Genomic DNA, 16,717 nt, shown 5'->3' with positions numbered 1-16,717 from the left:
AACTTTCTGCTGAATGGCAACAAATGCCATAAAATTTGTCCAAATATAACATAAAATATATCTCATTATGCTTAGCATTTTTTCCATTAACTAATTTTATTGTGAAATATCTTCAAGTTACCTTGATTCTTACAGCATAACATTTATGTCTGTTTACTATATTTGAATTGTAAGGGCTAATGGCTACTCTGAGTACGTTTTGGGAGAATAGTGAAATAAATCCCCAAAGAACACTTTCCCATGCATTAAGATAGAAAATCCAGTGGAATTAAATTCATGTTTGCTTTCTAAATTATACCAAAAGCACAATTTTATTAAGTATAATCTGCTTAGCCATGCATAAAATGAAATGCTTTGGTTTAGATGGGAGTATGTGTTATTTACATTGTTTTTTATAAAAATATTTTTCCTATTCATGTACAAATATGTTCTGCCTAGTATTGGTTAATATCATAAAAGATAATATAGTAACATTACTTTCCTAAATGCCTTTTCTGAGGTCACCTAATATTGTATATTGATGGGAATAATAATTTTGTAATTTATTTTAGTTGGTTTCAAAACAAGGAACTACTTACGTGCTACAGGACCACTTTTTACTCCCATTTATTATAAATTGTTAAGAGTCGAGGACCTTCATTTGTGATAACTTTGTGTATTTATACATGGCAAAAATTTAAAATTATATCGGATTCTGGGTCCTGAAAAACATTATTGTCACATTAATTGAGTTATAAAGTAGTTTAAAGAATCTTGAAGGATTGCAGTCATATAAATGCAAAATTTCAGTTTCTTTTAGCCTAAAGCATCATTTGAACATTTTCTAAAAGGTTGTTCAATTCTACATTTTGATTCCATTATACGTGTAATTAAACCTCTATGCACAAAAGCATTCTCTTACGTACTAGCAAATACACCCACAGGAATCCTCTTCTAAACTATAATTTATTTAAGCATATAATCATAGGATTTTAAAACATGCTTTCATTTTTCCAAACTATATGCCAATTTGAACTGCTTGGTGATAAAGTGAGAGATTTTATTACCATTTTGATTTTGTTTTCTCCCTATGACCTAACAGTGAGTTAAACATGGGCAGGAGGAAATAAAGAAAATCTATTGTGAACCTAATTCCAGTGTTAACTGTTTCCCCTTTTGAGAAAAATAGAGAATCAAGATTTGTAGTTATTTATGAATTCCAGCAGAATATAAATATGTGGGCCTGCAGCAAGCTCTCCTGGGGTTTGGCCTAAGTAGTAAATAGCTAGTGAGAGAGAGAGAGAGAGAGAGAGAGAGAGAGAGAGAGAGTGAGAGTGTGTGTGTGTGTGTGTGTGTGTGTGTGTGTGTGTGTGAGATGTATTTTCTTGAACGTTGTGGAGTCAGGCCCCCTACTGACAGTATCAGTCAACTACAGACATTGGCCTTTCTACTGATGAGGACATAGGATTCTGGAGTTTTGAGTGTGGTCATTCTTTATACTCTAATGTCTGCTGGATCACTTCTACCCCGACGAAATCTGAGCCTTACCAAAAATACCAACCAAGACTCAGCTTACCCAATAATTGGTTTGAGGATCAGTCTTGCATCCAGTGTGTCTTCCTAAGACACACTTCCTAGGAACTAGAATAGGAATTCGATGAGAAGACAACTCATTCGGATTGCTGACTAGAAGGTTAAAAACAAAACAAAACAAAAAAAACCCTTTTTTTCCTCGGGTAAATGTTATATTTATTCAATCCATTCCCAGTTACTAACAATTATTAATAAGCTGCTATGAAAACTGCACCTTAATCTTGTGTACTGAGACTTGGTCAAAAGCTCTGTTACCTAGAAGCCAGAGTCGACAGGTTGCTGTTATAGAATAACGCATCACATGACAATGTTTGTCTTCCTTGGAGCTCAGTTTAAGAAGTCCAGCACACTTTTCCACTTACTGAGAGAGAATTTTCAAATTGTCCGCAGACGCAACCCAGGCTAAAGCCAAATGTTTTTTTTTGTTTGTTTGTTTGTTTTTCTTTCTTCTTTTTTTTTTTTAATGGCTTAAGGGAGGAGGAGAGTGTGGAGGGAACGTACCTACTTAGATCTGCGTATGTGTGTTTGGAGAGTGATGGTTACAACCTTAAAGTTCTCCCGGCCCCCGCCTTCCTAGGAATATATTAAAAAATAATAACTGCCACCCCAGCATGGCTGCGCTTGAGTTTCCGACTGCCTGAAAATAGCTGCTGGGAACCTGGCCCACCGCTGGGATCAAGGAAAGCTCCCCCAGGCCGCGCCCTGCTCCATCGCGGAAGGGGAAGGGAACCCGGGAGGGCGCCACCGAGCTAGAGCTGCTGCTATTTTGGGCCCAGCCCGGCGGGTGCGTCAATGCCTGCGCCCCTGCGTCACCGCCACCCCCACCCCTTTCCTTCTCCCCTGCTCTCCAAACTCTCACTTTTTCCCTTTCGTTCGCGTGGAATCGCTTCTGCCCACAGGGCGCTGACGCTACTCAGCTCATGCTAATAAGCTATTCTTCGCCCTCCTCCCCTCACCCCGCTACTCACACGCCCAACACACTCTCTCTCTCACTTCCTGGTTTAATTTTTTTCTCGCTCTCGCTAGGGCATAACTGAGCTGCTGCGGCTGCGGCAGCAATCGCAACATCTGGGGGAAACTTAAGGTGGTCACGTAGGTTTTCCGAGGCTGCGGCACAGAAGAGCCTGCGGCTTCTCGGGGCAGCCGCGGGGCATCTGATGGCAACGCCCCTCCGGCCTCCCCAGAGCAGAAGGCGAAGGGAGCAGGCAAAGGCGGGTGTGCAGATTAGAGCTGAGCGGCTCAGGAACCCGGAGAGTTCCAAGGCGCTTTCGGCTGGCCAGTACTGGGAACACCAGGGTGGGGGCGGGGGGCAAAGGGGCCCCAGCAGACTGGAAGCTAGCCACGCCGAGCGGGGAGGGGCGGTTGGAAGTCTCCAGGGGCCAAAAGGGGGCGCTTCCGAACCCTCCCTGCCCCGGTGCCTCCCCCAGTCTCTCCAGAGAAGCTCCGAGGCCCGCCCAGCTCCGGCCCAGAGACAGGAAGGGGGTTCGCTCCCGGGAGAAGCGGGGTTTCTTTGCTAGAAAGCTTCTTGTGCCCTCAGCGTGGAGGGTGGATTGATTTCCCAAGCTGAATCTGCGGTGCCTGGGGCAGCCGCGGGGGTGCGGCGAGCTCCTCACACTCGCCGGGCCCCTCTCCTGGGAGGGCTGGATTCAGAGTACGAACGCTTTGCTGAGATGAAGCCCTCACATCCCCACGTTTAGTCTTTACCTCTTGGCTCTCAGATTGAGACTGCGAAAGCCCTTGTGCTGCAGAGGAGGGTCGATTTATTTCCCTAAAACTTGTGGAATGGTATGAGTTGATAGGCACCCAGGAGTATCAGAGTATGAGAGTTGGTAAAAGGTGAGACTGGAGCACCTTTCTGCAGAAGGCACACCTGTTGCCCGCGGCTCAGCTGCATTATCTGCAAGAGGAAAGTGGGCGACGCCTAACTTTGACTTTTGGGGTCCCCGTAGGGCTAGTTCACTGTCTACCCCCAGCTCTCCTCTCCTCTCCCCAGGCACTCTGTCCTCCCTCGCACGTGAGCACTTCAGGGAAAGAAGGGAACACAGAAAATGGGTCCTACTCACTCTTCTCCACTTTGGGGTGTGTGTGTGCGTGTATGAGAGAGGGAGAGAGAGAATATGGGAGGGAGGGAGAGACGGAGGGAGGGGGAGAACACACACACACACACACACACACACACACACACACACACACACACACACCAGAGGAGTAAGGCCAGGGACAGGAAAAAGAGAAAAGGAGGATGCACTGGGCTAGGGAAATCCCATCCCAAGTGCCTCAGCCCTCTGAACATCTCTTGTCATGGGACATCTGTATTCGCTTCCGTTAACAATTGTGACAATTGTGGGTGGGTGAGGTTACGGCGCCGCCAGGCACACCCCATCTCGTGCGATTCCAGGTGCGGGCTACCTGGCCCATGTCTGGGTTCCCTTCCGCCCAGGCTTTTGTTGCACCCTCCCCCACGTGTGAGCGGCCGAGCAGCAGCAGTGGCGCGGGGGTTGAGGGGGGGAGGTGAGGTGAGATGTCGAGGCGCTGCGGGCTGCGCTGACTTGAGTGGAGAGGTCACACCTCTTTCGGAAAAAGAAAAAAAAAAAAAAAAAAAAAACCTAGCTGGCTACCAAGGTGAACCCTGAACGGTTCCCACCTTAAAATCTGCCCTGCTCGTGACGTCAGGTCGGAAATATACCAAAGCGAGCGCCGGCCAGGAGTCTGGGGAGCGCGGCGGCGCGGCGATTGGGCGGCGGGCCGCTGACGCGCGCTGACGCGCGGAGACTTTAGGTGAATGTTGGCAGCGGCAGCGCGAGCCACATAAACAAAGGCACATTGGCGGCCAGGGCCAGTCCGCCCGGTGGCTCGCGCTCTGCTCCGCGGTCCCGTTCGCCTGCCCAGCCGGCCGCTTTCCCCTGCTCCCTCCCTGCTCTCGGCGTCGCAGCTCCCATCGCCCCTATCGCCCACCCCTCCCTGACCCTGACGCCCCGACTTCAGAGGGAACTACACTTCGGCTGAGTTGAATGAATGAAGAGAGACGCGGGGAACTCCTAAGTGAGTAGGTGCAGCCCATACGGCTGGCGTTCTTTAGCCTTCCTTCTCCTTTTGCGTGTCTCTTCCATCCGTTTGTATGGCGCAGGTTCTCTTGGAAGTGGGCGCTAGAAGCGCGGAACGCGAGTGGGGCCGGAGCGCTGGGAGTAGGTGTGCGCAGCTACAGAGGACATTTGTCGGAACTCAGCTTTGCCACTCAGCAGAGGCTTCCAGGCTCCTCATTGGTGGAAGTGGAAGGGAGGCTTGCATAGTTTGGGGAGTTGCGGACTTGCCGCGGAAATGTGCATAAAGTTTGCTCTTAGTGCAGATTTGATTATGGTCTTTGAACACGTAGACTCCAAGTTCTGTGTTTACGGGAGGCCTGGACGCTGCATACAAAGTAACAGGGAGTAAGTTCTTCAGTTTATGTGTTGCTTGGGAACTGTGTCACCGCGGCTGGCCAGCGTGCCCAGGTTTCCTGGGTATTATTGGGTAATGGGGGGGCAGTTGGTAGAGTGACCTGTTACTAAGTTGCTTGAAATTTCTGGTTTTAATCTATGCTGCGCTTGCGTATGGTATGTGAATTTGTCAGAGACAGAGACAGACAGAATATTTAAAGAGTACAGCTCTGAAGCTGCGAAGTTACCAGAGGGTTAATATTCCAGCCAGTCATATCTGTCAAGTGCTATGAGGGTCAAGAGTCTCCTTTCTTTCTACTTTTTCTGATTATCCTCCCTCCCCCATGAAGCAAGATTATGAAGGGATGTGAGCAAGGAGAACAGAAGGATTGGGTGTTTGGCTTTCTTTTTTATTAGTAATAAAATTATCTATGCTCTAGAATGCCTTCTAAGTGGGAACGTCTGAAAATTACTAGAACACAAGAATGCCTTGTTCCAGCAAGACTGTGGAAGGCTGGATAGGGAAGGTGCTCAGCTTGCTATGTGGAGAGGTACTTCTAACACTGGTGCCAATTTTGGATAAGTAGTTATTTCTCTCTCTCTACAACTGACCTAAGATGCTCCTGGAAAAATAGGGCCCCTTCTTTCCATTCCTTGGCAGTTTAAGATGAAAGACCAACTTCCTGGAAAAGTGAGTGCCAATTCACCTGTATCCCCAAACCTAGTACTCTGTCAAAAGCTCTTAGGAAATCCAGATGTTTCCATTCAGATTGCCTTCAGGGCTACCCAGGCCTTGCTAACATTTTGTAACTCCTAGGGGTGGAGGGAGAGATTGTTTTCACATTTTATATTCTTGACTTCTACTTTCTCCCCCCGCCTTAAAAAAGAAGCCAATTTCACCCATGGGGGGGGGGTTAAGAGAAGGTTCCAATGGTATACTTTAATTAAACCCTAGTTTCTTCTTAGTTCCGAATTAAACTAAAATGGAAATGACACTCCCTTCCCACCCCCCCACCCTAGAAAAAGGGCCAATTTATTTCAACATAAGTATTAAATAAGCACATGGAATTCCTTTCCTCCTTCAGAACTCTCTCTCTCAGAAGGATTTGAGTCAATGGCTGAATTTTTCTGTTGTTTCCAGCCATCTCTTTTGCACATTCATATTAACTGCTAAGTTTGGTAAAGGCTACACACTGATTTCCAATTAAACAGTCAAGAAGGGCTTAGAAGGGCCTGCTTAGTGATACAGATGCCCAGCCAACAGCCAAATCTGTCAGGGAAAGTCACCCTGAGGCTTCCTGTGTCTTTATTTCAGGGAGGAGATCCAACAGGCTGGGCTCTCCACTGCTTTTCTAAAGATCTTGGAAACTTTGTCCTTCATTGAATTACGACACTGTCCACCTTTAATTTTCTCGAAAACGCCTGTAACTCGGCTGAAGGTTAGTGCAATATTATTTTTTCCCCCTTTCCTCCCCCGAGTTCCTTAAACGTCCAGAAACAGGGCAATGCGATCTTTCTCAGCAAACCCTGTAACTTAAGTTTTTTCCCAACCCATCGCCTTCAGGAACAAGTTTCTCATTGTGCAATTCAACTTGATTTCTAGATTGGGCTTGCTGAACTCGAGCTTCAGAGGAAAGGCTCCTTGGAGCAGGGTTGCTCGGAAGAAGGGGTGAAGGGGGAAGCGTTGGAAATATCTGGGAATGGAGACCCTAGTAGTTTTCTAATTCTAGCTTTTGACTGGATCAGCCTTTCCTTGCCCTGTACTGTTTTGCTCCGCAGTCTTCGCGCTCTCTGCCCTTCCTCTCGCGCCCCTACGCGCTCTCCGACCGCCGCGGGCTGCCGGTGTAGCTCCAGGTGTACCCGAGCCCGGGAGAAAGTGTTCAGTTGACCAGGCTGAGTGTATATTACCCTGTTTCATTTCCAGCCATGCCTTGTGTTCAGGCGCAGTATGGGTCCTCGCCTCAAGGAGCCAGCCCCGCTTCTCAGAGCTACAGTTACCACTCTTCGGGAGAATACAGCTCCGATTTCTTAACTCCAGAGTTTGTCAAGTTTAGCATGGACCTCACCAACACTGAAATCACTGCCACCACTTCTCTCCCCAGCTTCAGTACCTTTATGGACAACTACAGCACAGGCTACGACGTCAAGCCACCTTGCTTGTACCAAATGCCCCTGTCCGGACAGCAGTCCTCCATTAAGGTAGAAGACATTCAGATGCACAACTACCAGCAACACAGCCACCTGCCCCCCCAGTCCGAGGAGATGATGCCGCACTCCGGGTCGGTTTACTACAAGCCCTCCTCGCCCCCGACGCCCACCACCCCGGGCTTCCAGGTGCAGCACAGCCCCATGTGGGACGACCCAGGCTCGCTCCACAACTTCCACCAGAACTACGTGGCCACCACGCACATGATCGAGCAGAGGAAAACGCCGGTCTCCCGCCTCTCCCTCTTCTCCTTTAAGCAGTCGCCCCCCGGCACCCCCGTGTCTAGCTGCCAGATGCGCTTCGACGGGCCCCTGCACGTTCCCATGAACCCAGAGCCGGCGGGCAGCCACCACGTGGTGGACGGGCAGACGTTCGCTGTGCCCAACCCCATCCGAAAGCCCGCGTCCATGGGCTTCCCCGGCCTGCAGATCAGCCACGCGTCGCAGCTGCTCGACACGCAGGTGCCCTCGCCACCGTCGCGGGGCTCCCCCTCCAATGAGGGGCTGTGCGCCGTGTGCGGGGACAACGCGGCCTGCCAGCACTACGGCGTGCGCACCTGTGAGGGTTGCAAAGGGTTCTTTAAGGTGAGCCAGAACCGGGACTGAGGAGACAGGTAGGGGCCCCCTAGTGCCCAGAGCCTCAGAGAGTACTCTCCGCCGGGGTGCAGGCGTCTGGCCCCAGCTGATCTCTGACCTTCCGACTCCCGGGGTCCGTGGAGGCTGCCCTGCAGGCGACCCTGGGCTGCTGCGGGGGCTTCTGGGTGCCTGAGAAAGGGGACTGGGAAGACGGGAAGACCCGAGGTCTCATCCCCGGAAAGCAGCCGACCCAGCAGGCCCCCGCCCGAAGTTGCTGTAGCTGAGTTGGAAGAGGGTCATTTGCATGTGCTAGGAGCTGTCTTCTCTGTTCAGATTGAAATTGGTTAGGACAGAGAACCGTGTCTGAGCTAACCAAGTGGAACAGAATTCCCTATGGTCAAATTAAGTGATCTCTTTATTTCGCCATCCTGATTGAATAATCTTATCATTTTAAATAGAGAAGGTCTCTAAGGAATGTAAATAATATGAATGCCCACGGATTTGTATTTACTGAGCGTCTCCTTCTCTTTCTCTTGGCATATAAAACACAGCAAGGAGCGGCAAGGTTAGCTCAAATGTTAACGCTATCAATTTTCTTCTGTTAAATGCCCTGGGGGAGGAAAAAGAAGAGAAAGACAAGGAAAAGGACAAAAATTAAAAAGGAGTTGTGTATGTGTTTGTTTGTGGGGAGTGTGTGTGTGGATCATGGCGGTTCTGTGTCTGGATTCCCTTGATTGTTGGATTTTCAAAATAAATTGTTTCGGCCTCTATTGTCTCCCTTTGCAGCGCACGGTGCAAAAAAACGCGAAATACGTGTGTCTAGCAAATAAAAACTGCCCAGTGGACAAGCGGCGCCGGAATCGTTGTCAGTACTGCCGATTTCAGAAGTGCCTGGCTGTTGGGATGGTCAAAGAAGGTAGGTTGGGCAAGCGGCACCCCCCCCCCCCCAGTCTGCTCCCTAGGGCAACTGCTGCTCCTACCCCAACCCCACTTTCCTCTTCCCAGAGCCGAGGCGGGTGAGAGAAACCCCACTCGCTTCTGGCCTCTAAGACCGGGCAGCTGCCTGCTTGCCCATCCTGCCCTAGAGAAAGCCGCCAGGCCCTTCTTGACTTTAACTATACGACCCATTTGGAAGAGGATATAAAACAACCCTGCATTTTTTATGCTTCTCATCAGTAAAGATGTTACAAGCAGTGGGACCCTTTGCCGCCCGGCCGGTGCGCCTGAGGCCGCAGTCTTTCCCCCCGGAGGGATCCAGGAGGCAGCTGGGTACCGTTTGGGGAAGCGGAGCTCACCCGGCTATTCCTTTGCAGTGGTTCGAACGGACAGTTTAAAAGGCCGGAGAGGTCGTTTACCCTCGAAACCGAAGAGCCCACAGGAGCCCTCTCCCCCCTCGCCCCCGGTGAGTCTGATCAGTGCCCTCGTCAGGGCCCATGTCGACTCCAACCCGGCTATGACCAGCCTGGACTATTCCAGGGTAAGAAGCTGGTGGGGCTATCTTGCGGACAAACCAACAGATGGGCAGGACCCCTTCCCCATACCCATCACTAACCCCCAGACCCAAGGGATAAGGGAGGCAGGCAAGACTGTGGCTTCACAGCTCTGGGCAGGGCCTGAGTAAGACAGAATGAGGCTGGGAGTGGAGACCTGAGGACAGGGTGGAGGCAGGAAGAGAGGCCAGGCCACAGTGGTCAAACCTCTGTGAGGCCCCTTCCCAGTACCACCGTGGACATATACATACTCATACCCTAACGCCTCTGATGCCCAAACCGAAGGCTGTGCCAAATGCCCCCACTTGGGGACTACCCCCAATCCTCCATAGAGATGCTTTAATCCCCATCCACTCAGGCGCCATCAGGGTGAGGGATGCCTGCTTGGGGGTCGGGGGAGGGGAAGAGAGGGTATAAGCAATAGCAGTGGGTGGGGGATCAAGTGGTCAGATTCTCTTTTACCCCAGCTGTGAGAAATGTGCGGGCTTTAATTGGAGGAAGTATGTCAAGCAAACCTAGAAGCCACTGCAATTTTATTAAGATTTGCAAAGGGCGTCTCTGCTCAAGACCCACTCTGGGATTGGCATGAATACTAACGTGTCAATTGTTTTGTGGAGATAAGAGTGAATGTTTCCCAGGGCTGGTTGGCACTGTATTTAGTCTGTATGGAAATGGTAATTTACATATTTAAAGCAGCGACCTCATAGCACCATCCCTAATTGAATTAATTGCCCCGGAACATCTAATTTTCTTACTGGTCAGAGAGAGGTTTAATTGTTATAAAAACCTGGCTCCCCTACTAGAAACGAGGTTAGCAATTTCACGGGTTATATATTTTAGAGAACCTCATTAAGTGCTTTTTAAAATGAAATTCCAGTTCCAGGCGAACCCTGACTATCAGATGAGTGGAGATGACACCCAGCATATCCAGCAATTCTATGATCTCCTGACTGGCTCCATGGAGATCATCAGAGGCTGGGCGGAGAAGATCCCGGGCTTTGCGGACCTGCCCAAAGCCGACCAGGACCTGCTTTTCGAATCGGCTTTCTTAGAACTATTTGTGCTGCGATTAGCATACAGGTAATGGGGGGGGGGGGCAATCCAGGAGGCTGGGAATGGAGGAAGAGAGGAACAAGAAAGGAAAAGGAAGAGGGAAAAGGAAATAAAAGGGGGGAAAGGGAGAAAAACAGAGTGGGAAATGAAAGAGGGGGAAAGAAAGGAGAGGTGAGTCAATAAAAGGAAGAAAAGAGAAGGAATGTGCCCAGAAACCTTGGATGAATGAAATGGAGGTGGGGTAGGGGGCGTTCTTCATTGTTATGAAATTAAACCCTTTCAAGGTCCACTGGTCTACATTTTATTAACTCTTCGGTAATTAGGTGCCTCTTAAATCCCTCATTTATTGCTCTTCAAGTAATTAGTTGTTTAGCTTTTCTCTCTCTCTTTTCTCCCCTCTCTCTCTTTGGTATTAATTGCAGGTCCAACCCAGTGGAGGGTAAACTCATCTTTTGCAATGGGGTGGTCTTGCACAGGTTGCAATGTGTTCGTGGCTTTGGGGAATGGATTGATTCCATTGTTGAATTCTCCTCCAACTTGCAGAATATGAACATCGACATTTCTGCCTTCTCCTGCATTGCTGCCCTGGCTATGGTCACAGGTCAGTACTACAGGCACAGGGCACTTCTCCAGAACTGCCCAGTGGGATTCATCCCAGTGTTCCCTTACTGCTGACCCTCCCCAGTCCTGCCAGCTAGCTAACCACTTGGTGCATTCCTCTTTTGTTTCTGATTGTGTTTTCTGCAGAGAGACACGGGCTCAAGGAACCCAAGAGAGTGGAAGAGCTGCAAAACAAGATTGTAAATTGTCTCAAAGACCATGTGACTTTCAATAATGGGGGCTTGAACCGCCCCAACTATTTGTCCAAACTGTTGGGGAAGCTCCCAGAACTTCGTACGCTTTGCACACAGGGGCTACAGCGCATTTTCTACCTGAAACTGGAAGACTTGGTACCACCGCCAGCAATAATTGACAAACTTTTCCTGGACACTTTACCTTTCTAAGACCTCCTTCCATGCACTTCAGAGGAACTGGAAAGAAACCCAAAACTGCCCAGACGGGCAAGTCACAGGGCAGAGAGATCCCCCTGAGCTGCTTCAGCTCTAGCCGGCCCCCATCCCTTCCACACCCTCCCAGCCCTTTGATCCCTAAAGAAAAACAAAAACAAAAAAACAAAAACTGTTGCTATTTCTTAACCTGCAGGCAGAACCTGAAAGGGCATTTTGGCTCCGGGGCATCCTGGATTTAGAACACGGACTACACACAATACAGTGGTATAAACTTTTTATTATCAGTTTAAAAATCATTTTATTGTTCAGAAGGAAGATTCCTGATGTATGATGGAAAACGTTTGGCCATGTTTGGTTGTTGCAGTTAAGACAAATGTAATACACATACACACATATACACACACACCCACATTGTAAGGGGACCCACAAGTATTGCCCTTTAAAAGACTTCAAAGTTTTCTGCTGTAAAGAAAGCTGTAATATATAGTAAAACTAAATGTTGCGTGGGTGGCATGAGTTGAAGAAGGCAAAGGCTTGTAAATTTTCCCAATGCAGTTTGGCTTTTTAAATTATTTTGTGCCTATTTATGAATAAATATTACAAATTCTAAAAGATAAGTGTGTTTGCAAAAAAAAAAAAAGAAATAACTACACAAAAAGGGACAAGCATGTTGATTCTAGGTTGAAAATGTTATAGGCACTTGCTACTTCAGTAATGTCTATATTATATAAATAGTATTTCAGACACTATGTAGTCTGTTAGATTTTATAAAGATTGGTAGTTATCTGAGCTTAAACGTTTTCTCAATTGTAAAATAGGTGGGCGCAAGTATTACACATCAGAAAATCCTGACAAAAGGGACACATAGTGTTTGTAACACCGTCCAACATTCCTTGTTTGTAAGTGTTGTATGTACCGTTGATGTTGATAAAAGAAAGTTTATATCTTGATTATTTTGTTGTCTAAAGCTAAACAAAACTTGCATGCAGCAGCTTTTGACTGTTTCCAGAGTGCTTATAATATACATAACTCCCTGGAAATTACTGAGCACTTTGAATTTTTTTGTTTTTTTAAAATGTCTAAGATTGTCAGTTAATATATTATTTTATGTTTGAGTAAGAATTTTAATATTGCCATATTCTGTAGTATTTTTCTTTGTATATTTCCAGTATGGCACATGATATGAGTCACTGCCTTTTTTTCTATGGTGTATGACAGTTAGAGATGCTGATTTTTTTTTCTGATAAATTCTTTCTTTGAGAAAGACAATTTTAATGTTTACAACAATAAACTATGTAAATGAACAGAATTTTGTCTTTGTTCTGGGTCAGGTAAAGATGATGACTAAACAGCTATATACAAGAGACAGAGTTGGAGAATGACTGGGAGAGGTCACTTATTCAACATCTGAGTTTCAAAATGACAGCCTAGGAACTGGGGAATTGAGCAAATTATCCAGAGAGTTCAGCACAATGTTTTTCCTTAACCAGAATTTTCCACAACCTACATTTATGAGAATCAGTTGAGAATATCCCAACTCTCCTGTCAACTTTACTAGTAGGTGCAGCTTTCAGAAGAGAAGTTCAGGAGACCAAAGAGTTTTTGAACTTTTGCAGGGTTCTAAGTCTTCAGTTTTTGTCTTGTATAGTGTTTAGAAAGTATCTTTTTAAGACTCAAGAAGTCAACATGGATTCGAAGTGTGTTCTATGCAATCTCCTATTTTCCTAATTCCTTGTAAAGGATCTTGGACGAAGAGCCAAGCAGTCTGGTTCCTTTGGCATAGAGCAGAACTCAGTAAAAGCTTTTTTTCTTTTTCCACATTTTTTTTCTGTTACTCCTTGAGTGGACAGTGATGAGGTTCAATTGGCAGTTTTAGAATAATATTCTGCCTTGTAAGTTTCTCAGATAAAGAATAAAGTGTCCATTTGTCAGGTCCTAGGTCTTGTCAGGAACAAACAAGTTATATGATAGTCTCTAGGATTCCACCAACACCAACTTTTAGCAAAGAAAGTAACTAACACTGTAGGAGCAACTTCTGGTCTGAGCTTCCTCTCAGTCACCTGGTCCTTGGGCAGGGAGGTCTAGCCAGTTTCCCTCAGGCCAGCTGTGTATTCATAGAAAGTGTAGGATGGGAAAGGTTTTCTTCATGGATCCTGGTGAATTACAGATAGTCTCCTGGTCACTCGAATTTACAAAGAGTGTTACTGTTTTAAAAATGCAAAGTTAGAAGAGTAAATCGCCAGTAGAGTTCTCAGGTTATTTTTACTTTACCTTTTCTTCTTTAAAAAAAAAAAAAAAAAGAGAGAGAGAAGAAAAGAAAAAAAGACATGTTTTGCTGGTTGGGCAACAGAAAGAAAGCAGGTCTCCGTGATAACTTAAGGTTATTTTTAGGAGATGCGTTTCTCTGCAGGTAACTCTGAGGGGCAAAAGTGGGTGGTCACATAAGAGATTAAATAATAAGCTAAATGTCCAATTTCTTCGCTTTCTTGAAAAGATGGGGCTTGCCATTTCCTTTTATTTTCACAACTGCTGCCCAACCAAAGCTGTACACTAATAAGCAGAGAGAAAAAGAAAGCTCTTTAGAAATGTTGAGAGTCTGCAGAGCCGTCAGCACAGGTCTCCCAGGTGTCTGCAGCCCCGAGACAATTACATTCCGACTCAGAATCCTGGAGAGTTGGACCCAGAAACGAACTCTTGCTGGTTCTCTCTTAAGGAAGTGGCCGCGCATCACCCGAGGCCAAAGGGATGCCAGGTAGTGCGTCTCCGGAGAATCTGGAGTGAAAAGAGGGAGGGTTGACTCTCTCCAATGCCTGCGTGCAGATTGCACCGGTTCGGCGTACATTCAGCTTTAATTCCTAAATAGAAAAGTGGCCAGTGCTTTTTCTGTTTCGCAGTTACCGAGTCAATTTCCAGCTCCCAGCTGCGCACCAGGTTGTGCCGGGAAAGAACCTCGCAGGCGTCCTTCCTGCATCTTCCTGGGTCCGCGAAGCTGAAGATTTTCCTGTCCAGATCTTTCTAGGAGTAAAGCCCAGGAAAAGCAACAGACACGCTGCCTTGCCTTGTAAAAGACAGTCATTGCATGGAACTTCTTTAGAAAGAGATTAAAACTTTATAAAGGAAGTTCCATATTGCCCTCCTCTCCCCAAGTTCTCTTAAGAATTTCAGTTACTGTGTGTCGGTCTAGCTATGTACAAAACTTCATCATTGTTCGGAAGACATGACCATACATACACTTCTCAGCTCTCGAGGAGGGTCTATTTTTAAGTCTTCACGGTGTCTAGATCCACGTTGAGTAGTTACTTAGAACGCCCTGAATTTATGGAGAGTTGCCCTTAATTCAAAGCACGGGTAAAGTGTTCAGGCGGCCCTTCCTCCGACCTTCCGCTTGCGGAGAGAGAGCGAGAGTGTTTGAATTACTGGACCTGATTCTAACAAAGATACGTCTGGTCCAGGGAGCCGAGAGCACAGTGCGGTGACAGTGGCACCCAACGACCTAGTCTTGTGTATTTCTTTCTGGTGCTCAACTCCATCCTTGGTGAATTGGTGTGCCCTCTCCACTAAAAATACCGATCATAAGTCTTATGAGACACGGGTTCTCCGAGTGCAAGGAGCCGGACAAGGAGAAGCAGATATTCCTGCCAACTTCAGAATGTCACTTGAAGGTTCAATTTTACTTTGCCATGAGACTCTCTTGGCTCTGTTGGTACTTCAACACGAACAGTTACTTATCTAATTATTTTAAAAACATAGGTATTGGCAGTGAATATTTCCGAGATACAAACTGGTATCTGAGGGAAAAGTTTTTACTTAATTGTAATATTTTGATCACAGAGTTTTCAGGTACAGGATGGATACATTTCCATCCCGCTAGGCCCTATCCAGGGTAGCAATACCAGGGCACTTCCAGGCATCTCGCGTGTTGCGCTTCTTTGCGCCACCAGCTCCGCGCCTGGATCCGCACTTGCGTCCGTTTCCTTTTTTATCCGCGGCGCGGCAGCGCGGAGGTGGCTGCGGAGAATGAGGGCTGGGGCTTCTCGGGCTGGCCTCGCTCCTCTCGGTGAGAGAGGTGCCTGCTTCTGTCTCGGTGCCCTATGTGTCCGACGCTACTGGAGACTGGTTCTATCATGGTGGGAGGGGGAAAGAGGGTAGTTAATCCCGCAGATTTAAAAACTTTTTTTGAGTATAATTTTGATGGTTGAACAGAGGTCTAGGAGTGAGTATCTCTCTAAAAAATTTTCCTCCAAAAGGGGTTTTAAGCCCCCCCCCACACACACCTGTGCCCGCTATTCGGGAACAAGAACTGTCGCTGCGTGGGCGCGCCCGGAAATTTCTCAGCGATGCAGATCTTTTGAGCACCCCGCGAGCCGGGACTTGACTAAATTTTAGTGTCCCACGGAGGAGGGATGGGGATTTGGGGTCCCAGCCGATGCCTAGCCAACCGATCCTCCCCATAGGTCTCAGCCAGGACTTAAAAGAGAGCGCCGGGTTGTGGCAGTCTTCGGAAAATGTTCTGCCTAGATCTGTGCATCTGGCAGAGCTCAACCAGGGGATAGCGTTTCGCAAAGCCGCATTTTTTTTTTTTTTTAAGTTCAGTCTATACTGGCTGACTTTACTAGTAAGAAATTTAGGAATTCCAAACAGGGTCGTCATTTTTTAGTAATTCGTTTTTAATAATAAAACAAACACAAAAATCCGCTTTCCCTTTTTCCTTTTTAAGTTTACTAGAAACCTCAAATTGGATACTACACATAACCACTTAGGATGGAGAGGCTGTCATTTAAATCCATTTTCCCTTAGTCTCTCCGTTTTCTGAGCACGACTGGAGATGACCCTGGGGCCTAGAAGGGTCTTTGCTCTGACTTTAATTTTGTGCTTCTTTAGCGAAAGTCCCACTTCAGTCGGAAGGCGCCTCCGGGAGCAGGAAAGAGGGGCCCCACCCAATACCGGGGGCATAAGGAGGAGACCCGACCCCAGGTTCCTGGAGGCGCTGTGCGCTCCGGGTCCAACAGACTGTGGCGGGAGAGCGAGGCTCTAGCTACTTACTCCCCACCCCTCGCCTTCTCACCAGCTCCCCCCTCCGCCCCCAAGCGTGGTCTGATTTTGAGGCCCCAGGATTAGTGGAGACGACGTGCGTCTGTGATTCGTGGGTGCAAATGTGGGGACGCAGGAGCTCCAGCTCTGCCCACTGCGTTTTGGAGACTTAAAATTTGGCTCTAGAGGTTGCATCAAGGGACTTCCCAGGGAGCCCTGGAACAGTTTTGACGAACTCGCCCGGGTTAACTCTGTTTCCTCCGTTTCCTGCCCTGCCCACCCCAGATGCTCCCTGTTTTTCCTGGCTGTTCCTTGTGCCCCAGGGCCGGAGGCCGCAACAGGTTCTAATCATCGCCTGGCCAGG

The 16,717-nt window shown here is 47.6% G+C and overlaps 1 protein-coding gene across 9 annotated transcripts; it reads left to right on the top strand.

Moving 5' to 3' along the window:
- Positions 1-4,378: 4,378 nt before the first annotated feature.
- On the top strand, positions 4,379-12,626 carry NR4A2 (nuclear receptor subfamily 4 group A member 2). Of its 9 annotated transcripts, none has more exons than XR_001304684.3 (8): positions 4,379-4,614; positions 6,304-6,427; positions 6,913-7,778; positions 8,556-8,685; positions 9,083-9,246; positions 10,137-10,339; positions 10,856-10,913; positions 11,060-12,626. XR_001304684.3 is itself a non-coding variant. In XM_013990551.3 (8 exons), exons 3-8 carry the CDS (start codon positions 7,104-7,106, stop codon positions 11,314-11,316), a joined length of 1,608 nt encoding a protein of 535 aa, XP_013846005.1. In that variant the 5' UTR covers positions 4,379-4,614; positions 6,304-6,427; positions 7,091-7,103; the 3' UTR covers positions 11,317-12,626.
- Positions 12,627-16,717: the final 4,091 nt, after the last annotated feature.

This window comes from Sus scrofa, chromosome 15 (genome assembly GCF_054392235.1).
Source record: "Sus scrofa isolate SSC_HxYL_T2T_F1_AM1 chromosome 15, Sscrofa_HxYL_maternal_Yorkshire_Landrace_v2.0, whole genome shotgun sequence".
NCBI lineage: Eukaryota > Metazoa > Chordata > Mammalia > Artiodactyla > Suidae > Sus > Sus scrofa.
This window is presented reverse-complemented; position numbering and strand designations above follow the sequence as displayed.